Source organism: Osmia lignaria, chromosome 2, assembly GCF_051020975.1.
Source record: "Osmia lignaria lignaria isolate PbOS001 chromosome 2, iyOsmLign1, whole genome shotgun sequence".
NCBI lineage: Eukaryota > Metazoa > Arthropoda > Insecta > Hymenoptera > Megachilidae > Osmia > Osmia lignaria.
Window position 1 is genome coordinate 8,436,631 of NC_135033.1, and position 21,443 is coordinate 8,458,073.

At 41.5% G+C, this 21,443-nt stretch overlaps 1 protein-coding gene across 6 annotated transcripts; it reads left to right on the top strand.

Moving 5' to 3' along the window:
• Positions 1-130: 130 nt before the first annotated feature.
• On the top strand, positions 131-18,317 carry 14-3-3zeta (tyrosine 3-monooxygenase/tryptophan 5-monooxygenase activation protein zeta). Of its 6 annotated transcripts, none has more exons than XM_034329850.2 (5): positions 131-290; positions 12,517-12,824; positions 13,695-13,818; positions 14,626-14,789; positions 16,638-18,317. In XM_034329850.2, the coding sequence occupies exons 2-5, from the start codon at positions 12,525-12,527 to the stop codon at positions 16,791-16,793; spliced, it is 744 nt and encodes a 247-aa protein (XP_034185741.1). In that variant the 5' UTR covers positions 131-290; positions 12,517-12,524; the 3' UTR covers positions 16,794-18,317. The 6 variants fall into 6 exon arrangements, with proteins under 6 accessions (XP_034185741.1, XP_034185743.1, XP_034185742.1 ...); XM_034329852.2 differs by lacking the exon at positions 131-290 and adding an exon at positions 571-679; XM_034329851.2 differs by lacking the exon at positions 131-290 and adding an exon at positions 8,938-9,198.
• The last annotated feature ends 3,126 nt before the right edge of the window (positions 18,318-21,443 follow it).

A 21,443-nucleotide genomic window follows, 5' to 3' on the forward strand; every position in this document is an offset into this window, starting at 1 on the left:
ATTTATGTGTCAATATATCATTTAAATTTGTATTAAATGTTCAAAAATATCTATTCGATAAGATTTTCGATGGAAAAATGACATCTAATTGTGAATATTTTTATCGACAGATTTGAAAAGCGGCAGGAACGGAAAAGTGGTTTTCGAATACGCGGAAAGCGTCAAGTGAACGCAGTTCAAGATGGCGACTTCCGCTCGTTTCGCCAGTGCACTCTGTGAGATCGTAGTGGACGGGAGCCGTTGAATACAGTAAAGCCTCGATTTTCTGGGCCGCTTACAACACTCCAAAGGTGAGTCTTTTTTCCTGTATAATTGTAACAAGGTTATAAGAATAAAGCAAAGGTGTTGAACGCGATGTCTTCCAGTATATCAGTCGCAAATGATACGAGATACATTCGATCACGAGTTGTGTGAACCCCGTAGCCATGCAGTCCGCCGATCATTTTTCTAAATTGCTTGAAATAGTATTTAATTGATGGGTTTCATAGCGTTTTCGTGGTCAGTATTCTTCAATTTAGCCATATCAGGTGATTTACGCATTACAACGATCATTCGTCAAACAAATCATGGCGTTGGCAAAGTTCGTTGGATTGCGGTGCGATACGAGACGATCTGAAGTTAGTCGTTTACCGCTCACATTGCTGCGACACACGCGACGCGCCAGCTCTGAAAGAACGAGGTAATCGCCGCCATTTTAGTTACATAGCCGGTGATGAAATTATCTATCGTTCTCTAAAAATCTTTGAGAATATTGTTTTTTCTCCGTTTTGTTTCTGTTTGATATTCAACGCGTTTCTAGTTACCCTTATCGATTCCACTAATATCATAAAATGACATGGTTAACCGGTCGAATGGTTGGACTATGTTTTGCCATGTAAATTCTTTTCCCCCAAGTATTTAACGCCTAATATGGTTAGAAGAAATGGAAGTACATCGCGTGACAATCATTACTTATTCTCTTGTGCGCAATATTCTATCTGTTTACGCTTGAAGTCGCGATAAAGCATAGTACGCTTGTCGGTAAGCTTGTCTTCATAGAGGCGTGTGTACGTGCACTAGAGAGTATACGCCCTTTGACAAGTGAACCGATTATCATGCTTTCAATATTGCGTCGACACCGTCTTAACTGATAAACATCGAAGCCCATGGACGCAACTCGTCGATAGTGGCATTCAGTTTGCGTTTCTACACGTTAGACGACGCTCGAGCTACTTCCTCTTACGTACCGTCTCGTTATTGAACGGCATAAAATGCGAATCGTAGTTATCCTTTTTCCTTTGAATGGTGTTCTATCGAACGCCGATAAGTAGGAGCACCGGTTCTTATTTTCTCGTTATAACATTCAAAAGGTAATACTATTCCTATAGACTACGGTTTCTAAAGCGCATTAACAACCCAACCGATAATGCGGATATCCTGTCAAAAAATTCGCACAGCTGTTTTTTTTTTTCCTATTTCGTCGCGTACTGTTTATTTTATTAGTCGGTAGCAGGAGGTTCCTTTAACAAACTTAAGAATCTGAAAAAAATCGTAGAAGGTAGTAGAAGCCGATGATGCTGTTCCGCGCCCCTACACGCACGATCGTTCACCGCGTAATCGCGATCAAAAACGAGAATAAAGTTAATCGGCAATTTTAGCGGAAGGTAGGCGTTTGTTCGTAGTGGGGGACCGTGAACTCTCTTTCTCGCTCTCTTCCCCTACTCATTCTCGGTCATCGAACAATTTCAACCGGGGAGACCTACTCTTTTCGCCAAGGCCGACGAATAGTCCTCCTCTGTCTTTCCGTTGTTTGCTGGCTCACTCGGTCGGTCGGTTGGTTGGTCGGTCGATTCGCGTCTCGTCGTGTCACGTCGATGACGTGTTCCACGAACGACTTTTCGCTCGTGCGTATTTGCGTAACGAAGCTTCTTCGTCGCAAAGGCCGCGCATTCTTCTCTTCGATTCCGTTTTTGCGATCCAAGTAAACGTTTCTCATTATTCCCACCAAGTATGTCGCTTCGTTCACTATTCATTCGTATCTTACCGCGTCCTACGCTTTTCTCTCTCATTTTTCGTTCATCCTTCTATAATATCTCATTTACGCATTTTGAATAACGCGTAAACGATCGACAACCTTCGGTGGAAATTACTCACGAGTCTTATCGAATTTAACCTTTCGCTGTACGTGTGTCAAGGCCGGCCCGAAAGTTTCGACGGTTTCGAAACGAGAAATCGAAGTTAACCACCGTTGAAATTGCTATGAAATCCGTACCGAGCTTATTTTTTTCATATAACCTTTTCCGCTCCAAGTTTGTTACACTCGAGTTTTTCATTTAATTCTATTATACCTCGTCGAGCGTTCAATAGTTTGAAACAGAAACGTTTATATTTCGATAACGTTCCAAATGGAAAAAAAAAATGAACCCGAAAAAATTACCAGCCTTCTCGAATAGTTCTTATTTCCCGTCTAAATTTATCGGCAAACGTGGAAACGCTGGTGATGTAACCCTATCGATTCGCGTCAATTCTCTTTCCCCCCTTTCTTTATTCCTTCTTACTCTCCCGCGATTCTTTCGAAGATCACTTTTTCCTTTCATTCTTTATCAATTTATATGAAATATTTAGAAAAAAATTTATGTTTAGTCTATGGTGTAACTAGGAACGTTTATATACTCTGTTTACAACCGGTAACGTCGACATTCCGTTGTACGAACGGTCGACGGGATATTTACCAAAGATTAGCGTGTGTCTTTGCAAATTTATCGTAATGGGTTACGCGTGTGGGGCAGGAGGTAATCGCGAACGAGCAAGGGGGCGATACCAGGATTTACGTAAGAACGGGTAACGCCGAGGGAAAGATCTGGTGGTTGCATAACCGAGCCAGCGACATTTTCCCAAAGTAATTTTTTAATTACTTCATCAGCCATTAGTATCTCTATCCTTGGCGTATCCGTTTTAAATATAAAAGAATGAAAAAATGTAATATCTAGTGTCTCTTTGGAAATGAAAATTGTATCCTGCGAACCGCGTATCCGAGGATTTCTCAACGCTTCGAAGAAACGTTAATCGTTAATATTAATGCATGCGTTTAATGATGTCACAGGATCGATTGGTATCGCGGCGTTAGCACACGCTCGTGGGAGGGGGGTACAGGGGCGACCGGTTAGAGTGGAACGCTCACGGAACGGCCATCGGGTAGATTGAACGCTCGCGATGCGATGAATCACCTAGCATCGAAGAAATTTATTTCGTGGAAACCGAAAGGAGAACTTGCTCGAACTACCGGAATACACGAGTGCATGGACGCAGTTACAAAACATCTTCGTCTTTAAAATAGCGAGTATGAACGATAATTCGACTGAGTATGGAGCACGTTAATTCCGCGTAAGAACGCTGGAACGCGCACGTTACTCACGGACATATTTTTGCAGTCACAATTGAAATTCCTGGAAACAGTGAATCGTACACTTGGCTCGTGTATTATTATATCCTTTTTATATCTCGCTTTTCGAATGGTATTTCAAATAAAATGCGGATTTCTTTTCTGTATTCTTTGCATAATCGTCCGTAGTTGAAAAATCAAGCGAGTACGATAGCGACGGGTCGCACGGTTATTCAACCTTTTACCCCTAATTCTCTTTTTCTCTTGTTTTTCGACCCAGAAACCTGCTCCTATTTTCCAGCGTCGAAGATCCATAGAACCGGTGACACGATTCTGTTTACGTTATCGAGCTCTTGGCAATTTAGACTTTTGTAACATTTCGAAAACAACACGTCATTCGAATTAAAGTCTGTACTCTAACAGCTTCCGGCATAACGAAAAGGTTAAGAGCGTTCGTATGAGAAAATTTCAAATTTTCCCTCGGGTGTTTGAACGGCACTCAACGTGTATCGCGTGGGTGCGCGTATTTGGTCGCGAGCGAACGAGAACGAACCGCATCGAAACAGCGGGGCTTGACATCAGTCGCTATTCCAAGACGGCTGACGCACAAACTCGCGGGTTCATTGTGTGTAGAAGGCGTCGGTGCACGGTAGATCATCCCGTAACGCAAATATACCTCCGCGGTATCATTTTTGCCGGCTAATCGACCGGGTGACTCGTTGCCGAATGGAAAGACGGAACACCCGGCCCCTTCGTTTTTCCTTTTTTGGATCGAGAAATAGAGACACACGCCATTCCTCGACCCAAAAAAGTTTACTCGAGGGACCGCTAAAAATAACCTCGCGTTTTCACGCGAACCCTTTCTACGCGTTACGCCACGCGCTTTAGTCGTCGGCCCCGACGCATCTCACGACGTTAAACGATATTTTCACAATGTATCATCGTCGCGATCGGTAAAGGATCGGTTGTCGAACGTAATTCGATGAGAATGATAGAGGATCGTTGAGAACGGGGAGTGGCAGCGGCGAGGGGAACGACACCGGCTCGTCACGGCCAACATTTTTCCCCACTGCTGTAGCCGTCGGTGAATCCGAGCTGGCGTAGGATTTCGTCGTAGGTGAATGAAGACGCTGAGAAGAGCGTAACGGTAGAAGCGTGTATTAGAAGACGAGTGAATGGCAGCGGTAAAGGCGCGTGCACTTGCCGCATCGATTGCGCAAGCTAATCTACGACGGGCCGTTGCTGGCATCTTTATAGGTTACGAATTTTCGCGCCTTTCCGTCGGGCTATCTCTGCGCATGCGCGTCGATCGTTTTTAGTAGCGCGGAAAAAATGCGAAGAGATTGGACGAAAGAGCGGCGGGGTATTTAAGATCGTTCACCTAGTAATCCTTTTAATCTGATAATTAAACGACGGTTTACATCCTCCTCGAATTAGTAACAAGATGAGTTAATTTAATCGTGTTGTCGCATTGAGAAACTCCACATATGTCGCGGATATCCTGTATATCAATGACAATAATATAATAATTTCGAAATTTGTTTTTCTTGCTGCCTCTAAAGTTAGTTTTAGTCTTCGAGTAAACAGTAGCTACTGCCAGATACGCGGTATTGGATTTTGCATTGTACCGTCTTCTGTAATTTGTCCGCATAAAGTTACATTTGAATATTTATCGCTAAACAGCAGCGGGGAAAATGAAAGTTTTCGTCGAGTATCTTTTTACAGAGAAAAACGTCAATTAACCTGGCGTTCGCGAGAAACACGTACGACTAACGAACGTCTCTCGCTCCGATTTCATCGTATAAGTGGCTTTTTTTTTTTTTTTCTCGACGAGGGTAGAGAAACCCTCGTGGAGGACAAGGGCCGACAGAGAAAGGGAGCACACCCACGCAATATCTCTAAACTGCCACCTGTGGAGCGCACCCCACGCTTTGTCGTAAACGCTTCCGCTTTGTATTTCGTGGATGTTCCACGATCCTTACAAAATCCTACTCTTTGATCTTTTACACGCGCGTGTCACCCGTCGCGGGACTTTTTCTTTCCCCGTTTCTCGTATTTTTAACGCAGCCACCCAGTCTCATCCTACGTCGTTTGTACGATTCAGAAATTCGTCGAGGTCTCCCGGACTCCGTTTAAATCCGGTCAACCTTGGGAATAAAAATGGCGCGTATTTGATATCGAAAATCAATACGGAAATACCGTGAAAAGTACGTCGATCAAGGAACGGTTCGAAACGATACTCGGCGACGAATCGGCCTGCGAACGCAAGGTCAGTGTCGTAACAATGTTACAACAGTTACGTTTCCTCGACTTTCGACAGTCTCGTTTTTCGTTTCCATTCGATGCATTTGTACGGATCTGCATATCTCGTCGATTCACTCGCAGTCTGCTCTCAAAAACAGATATCCAATGCGAGTTCTCGTAAAACAAGGGATTCGTTCATGGTTCACCGACGTCTGAACGAGTCTCTTTCCCCGATTAAAAAACTGCTCGTTTTTACATCGAATATTCTTCCATCGCTCTATCCGTATCTCTTGGAAACTTGTTTATTCGTTTGTTTTCCCCCGCAAAATAGGTCAGACGAGAATCCCTGGCAAACTTTTGACACACGTTCTACTTAAAAGTTTGTTTTTCGATAACGCCTCTCGATTATTCCCATTCCAGTCGTTGATATCCGATTTGATATTATTTTTCAAGTTATACGCTAACTTTATCAGCGAGTCAGATCGAATGCTTAGATTTTGTATCGGGTCGACCGGAAAGTTCTATAGTCGTTGAGGATTTTCAGTCCTCCAAGGAGAACTTCCAAGTGTTCTTCTCAAATTTTAAAATTAAACCAAACTAACCGATATCCAATTAATGTTAATTCAATTAGTATTCGTATATTAGTGTTTCATAATGGATATCAGTATCGTGTGTGTGCTTCATATTCGCGGACAGAAATTTCCGATAGACAGGCCTAATAATTGGTAAGCTGTTTGCGGGGCGAAAACGAAAATAAGGGCTGTCACGCACGAACCGCGAGCTAATATTGATCTACGCGTTACTAACCTAGCGTACGTGCCCGTTTCCGAGCGGAGCGTTAAAGGTGTTCGCACAACGAACGTCACTCATCTTGAAAATTACCTGCCTTTGAACGCATCGCGTATACGCGTACAATACACAAACGGTTGGAAAAATGGAACGTCAACGATCCTCCGGCGTTACACGTTACCGTTCTTCTTTGACGCTGAATCAATTACAAGAAATGTCGTTTCAATATTTTCCACCCCCCGTTCATAATCTGTTTTCCCCTATTGTCTTCGATCTACGAACCTTGCTCGTTTCCTTTCGCGGATAACTTGTTCCCGAGGTAAAACGTCAAAGCAGATAACGTATTGCCAGCAAGGAAATTGGTTCGTAAAACCAACTTTATCGATTTCCATTACACGACTCGTCGCTTACCCTATACTTTACCGAACGCCACTCGAAACGACCGTACATTTTCTCTCGTCAAGATACTTCTTTCCCTAGATTTTCTCTTTGCTTTTCCTTCACGGGGGAAATGATCTATTTTTAGGGGAAAGGAATATCTGACCAGGAGGTTGGATACGAAGGGTATCCAGTTCGTTTGGTAATACAAGGAATTTCGATGAATTTTCATCGAAACTTTCGCGAAGGTCTCCGTTTAATTCGCTTTCGAATAGAACTGGTAAAATGCCTGTTGGGAAATTGCATCGGAGATCACGCGATGCGGTTAGAAAACCTATAATTCTGTTTGAAAAGTTATCTCGTTACTCGTTCAAATTTCATGATCGTCACGATAGACCGAACCCGTCAACTTATAAATACAATTTCCGTTGTCTAGGGTAGCGCGGGAAATATCGGACTGACATTCTTTCGATAAATCGATTTGGGCACTTACGATAGTTGCGTCATCAGTCTTACCGAATTCCCCTAAAATTACTCTGCTATAATATTGTAGAATATTGTAAAGAAGTCGGGATATCATTCTTCTTAGTCATTATTCCTTTTAACGTGCCCGAAGAATGGGAATCTAGGACGATTTAAAAATGTATTCCAACGGGAACTTAATAACTCTTTTAATGTCAGTATGAAAATACTAATGGTTACTCGTACACCTGGTTATTAACACTTTGATTTAGTTCGACCGCTGGATCGAAAGAGGGGAATTATTTAAAGGATCGGATGTTTCAATAAAATTGCTGCAGAAAGAAAGAGAGAAAAAGATAAGAGAGGACGCGAGCAGCGGAAAATGGTAGCCAAGTAAGAAGGGCGGGTCGGCTGCAGGGGTTGCGCGCGCCTCCGCAGATCAATATTTCATTTCAGCCTCACCAGCCAGTCCCTATTTCTGCACTCGTCTTCTCGATTCATCCATTGTACCTCACATAATTACTTCTTTCTCTACCTACGTATGTATCTGCTTCGTATTTTTCTTCTTCGATGCGTTATCAGACGCGTCTTCGATACCGATCTTTCGGGTTAACTTGTTTGCCAATCGCGTCAAATGGCTGCGACAAAAATGCATCTGTATCTTGTTACCAGGTCATGTCTGCTTCATTGTATTTTTTTTCTTTCGTTTTTATTTAATGACTGGCAATTAATTTCTCTAACGGTACAATGCACGCTTAGATCGATATGGATGTTACCGGGCAGAAGATAAAAGAACAAATTTATACACGTAGATTATGGACCTCTTGCGTTGTTAAGTATTTATTATTTGAAATATTTCATGCAGACATGCTACGTTTACGAAGGGGTGGCTTTGTTAAATATGGAAATGGGAAATTGATCAATGTATTGCTTTAGATTAGGTATTGGTTGACAGGCATTTACATCGTGTACATAATTTCCCAAATGATTTGCTCACTCGGAACGGATATCACGTGTCGATGCACGTGTTCACGCGTCACGTTGAGGATTCGATTTTGCGCGTTCGATCACTGTTAGACGCTTTTTTTTTTATCAGCGTCGAACACAGGCTTATGAACTTATCTTTGGCGTAATATTTGTCATAATTTGTCGTAACTTATCTTTAATGAGTTAGAAAGGAAACTAATGATGGAGTATCGTGGGAGATATTCACCTAGGGGAATGAATAGACACGTGTACAAGAATATTTTATATTTCATTGATTATACTATTGTTACAAAAGGATAAGAACGATACCCATTGAAATAGGGATAACTTTTGAAGCATTGAAATGAAGTCGCGGAGCAGGAGAGGCCAGACCGGTCTAAGAAAAGAAAAAAAAGTGACAGGAAGAGAATGCTGAAACGGGCTTGTAGTGGTGGGATAGTGCATGAATTGGTCGCAGAATAAGGCGAATCGCGCGTAAGTGCGCAGCGCTATTTAACCCAAGCGCAGTAGAACGCATCGCGGCCGTGGCTGGCGTCCCGGGACAGGATGGCCGTGCGCCACTGCCCCACCCAGCCTCGGCAAACCGGCCATGCTGGGCGAGCCGATCAATACTTCGGTTCGGGCACGAGGTACTCCGAGGGAAATCGACGGAAACCGGGGATAACCGGAGAGAGCCGATTCCGGGCACGAACCGCGCCGAGTCCCCACCACGAACAGCGTTGCCGGCTCAGTCGCTGTGCGGGAGTGGTCACTGAGGGATGTGTGGTATCGTAACTGAGTGTGACTGAGGAAAAAGACCCGGCGTAGTTTCTCCGCGTAATACGCTCTCGCTCTTTACCCCCTGGATAAAAAGGAACCAGCAATACCGAGAGTCTAGTCACAGTTTTCGGCCCCCCTCCCAATTTCGCGCGAGACTACGAAATACGCCTATCGTGTATTTATTTAAGTATTTATTGTACAAAAGACTTTAACTATAGGTAAGATTGCCAGGATTCGCTGTATCGCTTTTTATCTTATACGCTTATTTCATCTGTCGCCTCGTATCGTTCGCATTATTCGTTTCATTTCATTTTAATTCTTCATTTACTACGCTTAGCTGTACTTTTCATGCATGCCGATACGAAGACGACCGCTTTCCGTTGGAGTTCAGTTTCATAGCCTTACTTGGTTTTCGAAGCGGAGACATTTCGAGAATATGCTAGAATCTCGCGTGGTTCGGTCGCGTTTCATGCGAGTGGTCGAACTCGGAGTGAGCGAACCGAACCGGCTATCGATCTCTGCGGTCGATACTGCGACGCAGAACCGAATTGGTACGGTGTCTGTAATGACGCCGATTCGTTTCGCCGGAAGCATGGAGGTAATTCGTTGTCGATTTCTTTGTCCCCCTCGGTTCGTTCTTATTCGTATCGCGACACGAAACGGTCGAGAACGCCTCGTTCGGGGCGTGTTAGTCAAGAGAGAATGAGAATGAGAAAGGAAGGGAGAGAGAAAGAGCGCGTGTACGTGTATGTGCGGATAAGGAATTTCGCTCTCGCTTCGTGAAAGTAGCGCCGTGGCGCTTCGTTTAGCTCCCTCTTCAACGCGACTACGACTATGTCGACCATAACCTCAAATCATCCACGTATACGCACGCAATTTTCTATCTTTCAAATCGTTTCGCAAGCATAATCTTTGCCTTGACAACGAAAACTTGGTTCTTTACCATCCACAGAAGTGTCTAAATTACCTTTTTCTTGCTCATAAAATAAGCGGCTTTAAGGAAACCATTTCTGTACTCTTTCGCTTCGTCGTACCGCGGCCAAGTATTTTTCCTGAAATATTTTAATAACACACGGTATGTTTCATTTTAGAACTTGATGTATAATGCGATACGGGCGAAGATAAATGGAAGTCGCTGATAAAATTGGTACTTTTATCAGAGCGACAGAGATGTCACGTTATTCAGTTATATCATTCTCGTCTCGAGTGTTTTTTACTTAAACCGATTACATATTTTCAACTCTGCGACTCTCTGCGTCTCTGAAATGAAAAGAAAACGCGGTACATGTCGTAACCGTGAGCGTTCCAACGACGGTGATGCATTCCGGAAATGATGGAGTACTTAGGTGGTTGAAAATGCGGATGTATCTCGTTCAGAGTTTGACGGTATTTTTGTAACTCGTTCGCAAGAAACGATTCGAAAGCAAATTGGTTAGCTCGGCGAGTTCTTTCGTCACGTTCCATTCGCGATTCGCTCGGAAAGTCTGGGCCGGAAATATTTCACTGGCAACGTGGTGTTTCTCATCGGTTCTCCCGTAGATCCGGCAACAGTGTCGTCGAGCCTCGGCTAACCTAAAGCCAGGTGATTGCGCGCGATTAAATATAGGACGCCGAATACACCTACCGGTTTAATATTTCTGTCTGGTTTTCTTCGAGCAGGAATTTGGCTGCTTGACCTTCCGTTTCTCGTATCGTCACGTGCATTCTTTACCTCTCAACGGACTACGAATTGTCACGTTACAGAACAAGTACGATAAATAACGGAATTGCAAGCGAATCGAGAGAGAGCGAGCGAGCTTTCGGTCGCTGTCATGATTTCAGCGCAACACCGCGACGCCCATGCCACCTACCTGATAGATTCGATCGTAAACCTTTTCGATTAATCTAGGCCACGATTGCACGGAATTTTATCGAATGATCCTATTAAAATCGACCCAAAGTATGACGATCGTGTAGCATTAGTCATAACACGGTCATAATTTATGATTAACGCAAAAGTGGAAACCACCAGTCGAATGCCTACTTATTTATTTAAAATATGAATCATAACCTTTACGAACTTGGAACGAGAGACTGGTATTTTGGAAACGACTTCAAAGCGCGATCTGCACATAGAATACCGTTGAACGTTACCTGTTCAACCACCAGTGTACGCAATTCGTTGGAAGAATTAATAACGAGCACGCGTACTGCACACAATATTGATCGTGTTCCACCTTCCGCAGCTATATGCACTTTATACACCGACGATCCGTCGTTGTGGTTCATAGTTAGGACATTCGAAAACCATCAGTTCATACTCGTCTGCCTGTGTCCGCGATATCTTTTCCTATCGAATGTGCGTGCGATTGATTGATATAGATCACAGGACATTCCCAAAATTCCCCCTTTTCTGTCATTTCATATTAAACGATTTCTACGTCTGTATAAACTAACAATAAGATAAGTATAGGGACGTTATCGTGGCTGAAGTTGATTCGATAACCGTGATAACGCGCGAACCAGTCGTTTCGACCGACTTGAAGTTGCTACGGGTCACGACTCTCGACCACTTGATCGATTCGTTTTCATAACCGTAGAATGTCATGGTTTTGGAATTTATGATTGATTTTTAATCGCGATGAAATATTTAAAAATGCTTTTCTATGTGGAAGACGCTGAAAGATATAGTGCAAAGTGGATGAGTAACAGCGGCCACGTTTTTCTTAGTTCAGACGAAGTCTCGACGAGCGTGTCGAAACTATCGAGACATCGAACCGAGCTTGCGCGATATTTACGCGTACGTCTTTGCACCAAGAAGGAAGCTCAATCGATACGAGGACACGCTTCTCTTCCAAACTCGAACAAATATCATTTCTACAAATACATTCTTTTTTATATACTTGATTAACTGCGATCGATTTAGCATGTAACTTTTAGGTTAGGTTTAAGACACCATTCTTAATTGTACCAACTTCCAGTTTAAAAACTTAATATTTTTTCATTGGATACATCTATGGAACATAGTTAGTTGAACTTTTCTTTGGAAAGGAACGTTGAACTTGAAAATATATAGAATAGTGTATCCAATGCACTGGAAGAAGGAACGTTAAAAGCAGATGAGATGTTTAGATACGCGCCTACATTTTGGCGTGGTAACGCGCAGTCCGATGCAGTGACTCATCGGTTGCTGTACGATTGCAGAGGCACGTTGGATATCGTCGTCTTCGAAGTACATAATTGTATTAAATTTTCAAAGAGATACTTACTCCCGATCGAACGTAATCGAAATTGCCAGAAAAGACGGGGACAAGTTCTATGACCTACATGTTATGAAACGGTTCAAATTCGAACAGTTTCAAACACATTGGTGATAAGGATGACATTGAAATCGCGCGTCTAAGGTTACCGGCATTTCTCTTCCATGCTTCTTGTTCCTAATCGATCATTAACCCTAGAATAAGGCTTAAACGTTAAGTTCGTCCAAAGCTGCTATTGGTCCAACGAACCTCGTTTGTCTGGATGGAAAGTCCATATTGTTAATTTTCTCTTTTCAGCCGACACAATGTCCGTGGACAAGGAGGAATTGGTACAGCGTGCGAAGCTCGCCGAGCAGGCCGAAAGGTACGACGACATGGCAGCCTCGATGAAGGCAGTCACTGAAACGGGAGTCGAATTGTCGAACGAGGAAAGGAACCTGCTGTCGGTAGCCTATAAGAATGTCGTTGGCGCGAGACGTAGCTCGTGGCGAGTAATTTCCTCTATCGAGCAAAAGACCGAGGGTTCTGAGCGTAAACAGCAGATGGCCAAGGAATACCGAGAAAAGGTCGAGAAAGAGTTGCGCGAGATCTGTTACGATGTGTTGGTAAGATATACTTTCATTCTATTCTTTTTATTTCACTTTTTCTACCGTTAAAAACAACCTGTTAATTCTCCAAAATTAAATATATTTTTCTGCGCGTCTTTTTGCAGTAATTACTCTCCCTCTTAGTCGCCTTAGTCGTTTATGCTCGATCGTTGAAATTGTGCGAAACACCTGGTCGTATTTGAACAATTGCCTTTTTGTAGCAGAAATTCTTATCTGTTGCATACTTCCTACGACTTAACGGGTACGATTACGTACCGCGATAACTTAATTGACATAAAAAGCAACGTGTCATAATTGCAAACACATTGTCAGAGTGTTAACAGCGGTAGAAAATATCGAAGTAATCCCTCTTCGTACGAGACACTCTATACGGTTGTACCTGTTTGGATCCTCTCCAATTTGACTACCGAGATAATAATAATCATCATCAGTATATAGAAATTGTTCGCGATGATGAGTTGCAACATTGTCGCGTTTAAAAGTACAATGCAAATATACAAATATCTGTTTTTTCGGTATCGTTCGTCTCGCTTTACCGTGTTTTCAACGATTCTCAGTCGCCTCTTCGTGTCTCGAGAACTGGAAGATCGCTCACCGGTTTGAATTTCACGCGGCTCTATTACGGCTCGTCTAAGTAGCTCGTCTTACGATTTCTTCTCGTCATCCAGCGAGCGTGACAAAGCGTTTCAGAAAGTGGACGCCTTCCCTTCCGTTGCGGGCTTCTTCATTTAGTAACGTTTGGTAGCCTGCCCTCTTTTCCAAAGACCGTTCACAGATTTCTAACCGTGTTAAGATCGAAGGATATTTTCCGATAACAAGGAAATTGGTAATCGCGCGAGAGTTAATTATTTGAATTGACCTTTACAGGGACTCCTTGATAAGTACCTGATCCCCAAGGCTAGCAATGCCGAGAGTAAAGTATTCTACCTCAAGATGAAGGGCGACTACTATAGGTATCTCGCAGAAGTCGCCACCGGAGAAACCAGAAACGGTATGTAGTCTTTTACTTCTTTCCATTACTAACGATTTTGCAACAACGATCTCTTATTTTCGTTTTAATCAGTATTTTTTTTTTCCCCCCAACTGGAAATCCATCGTTTATCGACATTTTTATAGCGTACACGCTGAAGGGCGGTTTACTTGTGTACGACACAAGATATACGGTATTATTTTGAAAGCAACGCCGTTGAAGATATTTTTACCTGTGCAAGTCTATGAATTATTCGTACGTGGTCAATGCGCGCTTCTTTTCATCGGATAGGAAGGTACTTTCTTATACCTGTGTCCTGAGCTGCTCTTTCTCCGTACCTTATGAAAGAAGGAAGCACAGCTGCAGAGGCAGATGTTCTACCAAAATGCACCAACGCGTTCTTCGATTTTAAAATGGATTTCACCGATTCTTAGAATAGATACGTTATACCTGAACTTAACTAATACGCAGAGGTACAAAGAATCCTATGCGTTTCACAGCATTCTAAGAAAACGCGTTAAGAAACTTTGAAAGATAAAAATCGTAATTTCTCTTGAAATTTAAACAAGAGCGTATCATCTGTGTTCGTTAACCCTTTCACGTTCATGAACCTGTTCATCACGTTGACTGTCTCTTTACTGTATCCGAATGAATTGACCTGAAAGCATAACATTATAGAAGTTCTCAAATATATACCGTTTGTTAAAACTGTCTCAGCTAGCGTGACAGTCAAAGTGATATTAGGTTGAAAGGGTTAATTATCAATGATAGAATACATTGATGAATGGTGATAATGTTTGCACGTGATACATGTATATGCATATTCAGCCGTGGTAGACGACAGCCAGAAGGCATACCAGGATGCGTTCGAAATCAGCAAGTCAAAGATGCAGCCTACTCATCCGATCAGGCTAGGTCTCGCCCTCAACTTTTCCGTTTTCTATTACGAGATCCTCAACTCGCCAGACAAGGCCTGTCAGCTGGCCAAACAGGTATAATTTAAAAAAAAAAAAAACCACCATCAGACTTTGGATCTATCCATAGTTTGAATGAACCGCGGTGGTATGCGAAAGGATATGGTGGTGATGCAGTGGAGGCAAAGTAAAACATACGAAAAGGCACACTCTTTTTAACTTATCATCGAGCTAGCATTTAATATAATTTTTATATAAGAAACTCTCGAGACAAGCACGTACTCGAGGATGGGCACACAATATCGGGTGCTGTTACATTGTTCTCCTTTTTCCTCCCTTCTCCTCGCTTCCTCTTTCCAAAATTCTGTCCGTATCGTCGGCGACTTACGGAGGTCGCGCTGTTGGCTGCATACATAAATATTCCAGGAAATTGTAATCTGGACTGTTCCCGGTTTTGCATTTACAGCGGTAGTCGAGGATTCGCAGAAAGCGTACCAAGAGGCGTTCGACATAGCTAAGTCAAAAATGCAGCCTACGCATCCCATCAGGCTCGGTCTTGCTCTCAACTTCTCCGTTTTTTATTACGAGATTCTCAACTCGCCAGACAAGGCCTGCCAGCTGGCCAAACAGGTATAATTTACAAAAGCCCAAGAGCCCGTGTGTGCTGGATAGCCGTCGTTTTTCGTGGATAAGTTAGCGAGAGGATGCGAGAAAGGGACTCTCTGTGTGCGATGCAGTGGAGGCAACACACACACGAACGATTATCCATCTTACAGAAGAGATTACAATTTCTCTTGGATATTCTTTTACATCATTTTACAACAAGTTCAGAGAAAAAATCATTAGCAGTTACCAGAGAACGAGTCGGGTCGTGTTCCTTTCTTCTCCTGATTTCCTCTTTTCTTCCTTCCTTAATTTCTACTTTTATTACATTCGTCGAGAAAAGGTTACGCGTTCTATGTGAGAACATTTGTGAAAATTGTAATCTAGATTTACCGGTTTCCATTACAGCGGTAGTCGAGGATTCACAGAAGGCGTACCAAGAGGCGTTTGACATAGCAAAATCAAAAATGCAGCCTACTCATCCGATCAGGCTCGGTCTTGCTCTCAACTTCTCCGTTTTTTATTACGAAATTATTAATTCACCGGCTAGAGCCTGTCATCTTGCCAAACAGGTTAGGGGATTGATAAAGGGGTGAAGAAAAAAAGAAAGGGGGTTTGCTTGATCGTTGAGTCTGTAAAATTTTTGAAGAACGATAACCGTGTTTCACCTATTCTGTAACATTGCATCTTAATAATTGATAGCCCGGTGTGCCGTAAATATGTCTTGATATCAAATGCAGTGTTTGAAGTGTGTGTACTAACCCAGATAGATAGACATAAATTAATACGAATGTCATAACGTGTCTCCACTGTATCTAGCGATAACCGTTCTGCATCACTCGCGTTCTTCTTCTTCTTTCTCCTTTTTTCATTAACACTTTGATGGCCCGTGTCACTTATCCGTGGCATTTTATTATCAGCATGATTGCGATTCAAAAATTGATAATTTTTACGATTTGTCAAAATTTGTGTTTTGAAATATGTAAATATGAACGTATCGCCGTCAAACTGTTAACGTTTTTAATTTTCTAATTGCAAAATTGCATTTATGCTATGCACGAATAAACTCGCGTTAGCGAAACGATGCAACCTCTTACATAAGAGATATTCGTTTCGTAGCTAAATCGAGTTGTATTTATTTTTCGTTTGATTGTGTTTGTACGAGTACGGAATGTTTCATAATACGTGGTCTGACTTCAACGATAAATTATCAAAGTTCTTGTCTATTGTGCGTTGAAGCGGGATCCGTCGTGTTATGAAATTGCCTGTAGAGTGTAATTCGTAACGGGCGTGTTTGTTAATAATTCTCTGTAAACGTTTCAGGCGTTCGATGATGCGATCGCAGAATTGGACACACTTAACGAGGACAGCTACAAAGATTCCACGCTAATCATGCAGCTTTTGCGCGACAACCTCACTCTCTGGACCAGTGACACGCAGGGTGACGCGGACGAAGCACAGGAGGGCGGCGACAACTAACCTTCCTAAGCTTAAGTCCCTTTCTAACCTAATAAGAACATCCTATTCTCTATCGTCCCCCGGTCCCTTGAAGTGCTCACCCATTCATCCACCCGAGATCGATTTATCCATTCGCCTGTCCTTTCGTCCCTCGCGTACCTCGTTTCCTTCTTCCTTTCCCTATCTCTTCTCCCACTCGTACCTACTTAAACCCTGCCTTTGCCCTATATTTTACCTGCCCCCCTACCTTCCTTACTTCCTTCCTTTCTTCCTGTCCACAGTTGGCAAGATCTCTCCTCCTTTTCGAGTCCTTTTTTCCTTAATCTCTCCTCCTCGAAAACTGTGACATATATATATATATATATATATTTTTTTTTTCTTTGTTCAAATCGCGACCGCACATTGCTGCCGATACCACCGCCACAGCTGTTACGCTTCGTTCGGAAGCTCGGCAATCTTGCTCTCGACCGTTTTCCTTTCCTGGAGGATCGATTCGCGTATTTTAGTGGACTCCACCACCTGCCATAACATTGCCCCTCGTCGTTGTAAACCTTTTATCAAACGCAAAGTTATTCGAATCTCGCGTTTATATCTGTAGAGGGAGAGAGAGAGAGAAGCGTAAAGTTAAGAAAAGGAGAAAAAAAGAGAAGAAATCAATGAATTTTTATCAGGTTACATTCTACCATCCGTTGTAAGACCTGTAGTTATTGTACCCCCATCCTGTTAGGATGACCCTCGATGAAAGGAAACGGTCGAGTTCGCGAGAATCGCTCGAATTCTGATAGTTTTCTTCGTGAAAAGCGTATCGACTCGTGTTTGTGTCAAAAAAAAAAAGTAAAGAACAGGAAGGAGCAAATTGTGGATGAACAGAGGAAGGAACAGGAAGGGTGTAGTAGTTTCACGAACCACCCCTTGTCTCGTCGTGCAACGTTGCACGGTGATTGAATTAAAGAGAAGCATATTAAAGAGAATAACAAGTAGAGAGTGTAAAAAAGAACACGTGTCACCCGCAAGAAATTAGTGTTCGGATGTGTAACACGATCAAAATGATCGTCGTTGCGTGTGTATCGCCGTTGGGGCGAGACACGGGGATGTGGTGAACACCGCGATACGTACTGTTCATTTCTCCCATATCTGCTCTCGCTATTTACCATCTAAAAGTATCGCTAAACGAAACAGAAATTCGAGAAGAAATGAAGACAAAGGAAAAAAGCACGCATGAATCTAAACTACATTATATCCAGTTGTCATTAAATTAAATTTCACATTGTCTAGCAAGTACGATATTATTATACGAAGGGAAGAACGCAGGAGGAGAAAGGAGAGTAAAAAAAGAAAAAAAAAAATACATTAAGTTATTAAGTTCCAAAACAACATCGGTGGTGACTTAATTTTACATTTGGTATACTTGTTAGTAGATATTTCAAATGCTCCTAAATGCACACGCGCGCGCATGTACACATTTACTACGTCTTTGGATGCGTTATCGTTACCTCTTTCTTTTTTCTTGTCTTTTTTTTTTTTTTAATTAATCAACAAAAATTATCGCCCGTGGTTTATATTTCGCACTCTTGTTTAGAAGACCTAAAAATAATTCGTATCGTTATCGTTATTGTTATCTCGTTATCGTAATTTACCGTGTTGTCGAGGTGAGTGAAGAAAAGCACACTGTAAGTTTTTCAATTTATATTTAAGATCCATTGTATGCTGGCCGTCCGTTACAAACGCGCGAATATTGAAAGAAAAAAAAGTGAACACTAATTTTGATTTCTCAAACGATCGATCGATACGTGTGACAATCTTTGAAAAACATTTTCACACCCTCCCTCTTCCATCCTATTCTTTGACTCTTTTGCACCTTTCTCGTACACACATGTCTCTTCTCTGTATTTCTCTCTTTTTTTTCTATCTCCTTCCCTACCTCCTCGCATATATGTTATATATATTTATATATATACATATATTATACCCAATAATATATATATATATACACAACAGATATTTACCCGTCAAAAGTCGTTCACCTCTGTCGCGATAAAAGAAAAGGAAAAGAAGAAAATGAGAAGAAAATTGTGTACGCGTATAAAAAAAAATCTCTTTTTAACACAGACACACGCACGCGCGCGCGCGCATCCATACATACGTATATGTATGTACGTTTTAATACGTATATACGTGTATATATATATTATTCAGTTTCATAGATGAAAATCGATCTCGTGGGAATTGTCGATAGTTTGGAAATCGCTCGCGTTATTTCCCGCAATTCCATCGATTACATATAATCATTTTTCGGAATATATATCATTGTAGAGTTAATGTTATTGAATTCAAGGTCCGCAGGAAGAACGCGATAAAAAAAAAAAACCAACAAATTTACTAGACTGTGTCTTTTTTTAATTTAAACGAAAAGCTTTATAAACATTGTTCGACCGCGTATTATCGTTACGGTGAAATTAAATTTTTTTTTTCTCTTCCCTGGTTTCACGGGGTGACGGAATTTTCAAGAAACAAAAATTTGGGCAGAAGGAGATATGTGAAACACCCGGGGTTTCGATCGCCTCGACCGAAATTTCGTAACGAGGGACGTTTGTACGTTTACCATTTTCGAAAAATGGATCGAGAGAAATGTTGTTAACGATCAATGGAATTTTGAAACACGCAACGTATAGAGACGTTCGGTCCAGGGGCGGATTAACATGTGTATATATATGTACGAATCAAGTATTTTTAATTATTTGATGGTTAACGAAAGATCAGTGTTACGTTTTTACTTAAATTTTTAGGTAAACAGTTTCTTAGTTCTCGCCGATCAAATACAAAGTGGATTCCGTTTGTTTCTATGTTAAAACCAAATTAGCTTTTTTACGATATTGAAGAAGAAAGATAATAAATAAACATTAAGTACGTTTCGCTTTGATTTTCTTATCACTTTCATTCTTTTGTCGAACAAAAGTCGGTTTGAACACCTACAAGATAATCCACACCATCCGCCTCTGGTTCGGTCCATGTTCCATCATTGTTGGTCCTATGCTACCAGCTAAAAACGGTAGAACGAAAGAAAAAAAAAACGAACGCATTCTTCGTCTCTTGTTACAATCATTATTAATACATTTTTAAGAGTATGTAATAGACCCGCGCGCGCCCTACCCTCTACACACTGCTACCATTACACGTAAATGTGTATTGCATAGAAGCAAGTAACGGTTATCGATAATTACTACCAACGTGTGTGTATGTGTGTGTATGGGTAAATGTTTTTTCTGACATGTTGTGTATTTTTCAGTGTGTCCGTGTTTCTCTGTCAAGTCGAGCAAAAAAAGAAGGAAAGGTGAATGAACGATTCGGGAATAAAAAACGAGTCGATTTTGCAAAGGTGGTGGTGTAGTAGCCCCTAAAGGCGATTCTACGGAAATTCTTTTTTTTTCTCATTATGTTTATTACATCGGAAATCGGCAGATGACAACAATTGAAGTTTCATAGATTTCACGGTGTGCACGCTCGTAACGAAATCGACAATTGATGAATTATTATTCGTTCATGCGAGACGAAGCGGACGCTTTCTCTACGTAGTTATTGATACAAAGACTAAACAAAAGTAACAGTGGAAAAAATAATGACAAAAGAGTGCAGGAAGAGTTCTCTTAAATTAAAAAAAGGTGGACCTGCTGTACGAGTTCGAATAGGTGTTGCAGCGGACAGCTGTAACGTTCGGGTCTTATAAGGTTGCAGAACTATTAATTTGCATTTTAATACTGGTCTCGTTCTCGTGTAGCAGGTCCAAATGAAACCTTTATAAAATTTAATCTCTTTTTTTATGCTTCAGCCGTATTTCAATATTGTTCCTAACCGTTTTGCCTTCACTAAATTTTCAGACCTTCAGTGTCAGACCTTCATTTTCAGATCATCGCTCTTTCGTGAGCCCGACTCGATTTAAAGAACTTTATCGGTTTATAGTTCTTTCAGTTACTGAGAACTATGATTTTTCTAATAAATATTTTTCTCTTCTAATTATTAGAGCGAGTTTAATCGGTAGGTAAGAAAAGAACAAAAAGCGAAGATTACTGTTAGAAGCGGCAAAGAAACTATGCGCCATCGCTACAATTTTCATCGGTCCCTTCCTGCGCTCGCTCCTTTGCCAATCTAATCCTATCCAGTTTTTTCTTTATTATTTAATCTTGAAAGTTTAACGTAAGAATGAGGTTATCAAAATATTCGTGTCGCTTTTTATGTATTCAAAATAACGAAACATCCACCATTCCACTTCAGTTACAAATTTTTTTAATTTGTTAAATCTCTCCTTCCTTTCTCCTTAATCCGTCTCTCCATTCTTCCCTCTTCTCCTTTCTCCTCGTTCGCAGAAAGAAAGGTAACCATCGCAAACCACCTCAAACTACTTCATCCACTGAATTTCCCTGATTTCCTCGTCCCAACTTACGTTGTTCTATTTGTATTTATCATCGATCATCATAATTGTAAATTATAATTATTATAAACGTTTACACGAAATAATAAATTCTGATAAAATGTCTACGAAAAAAAATATATATATAAGATGACATAACCTCGATTGTGCCCTGCTTTGCAGTATCGTCAGGATTCTGGAGATAACCGTTTTTGGCATCGATACGGGGGATGAAAAATAAGGTGAAAAATAAATGACTATTCAAA

Coding starts and splice junctions, on each gene's coding strand:
- 14-3-3zeta (XM_034329847.2), top strand. CDS start 10,106: ATGGAAGTCGCTGATAAAATTG. Junction 10,128..12,516: donor GGAAGTCGCTGATAAAATTG/GTACTTTTATCA, acceptor TTCTCTTTTCAG/CCGACACAATGTCCGTGGAC. Junction 14,790..16,637: donor CCTGTCAGCTGGCCAAACAG/GTATAATTTAAA, acceptor TAAACGTTTCAG/GCGTTCGATGATGCGATCGC.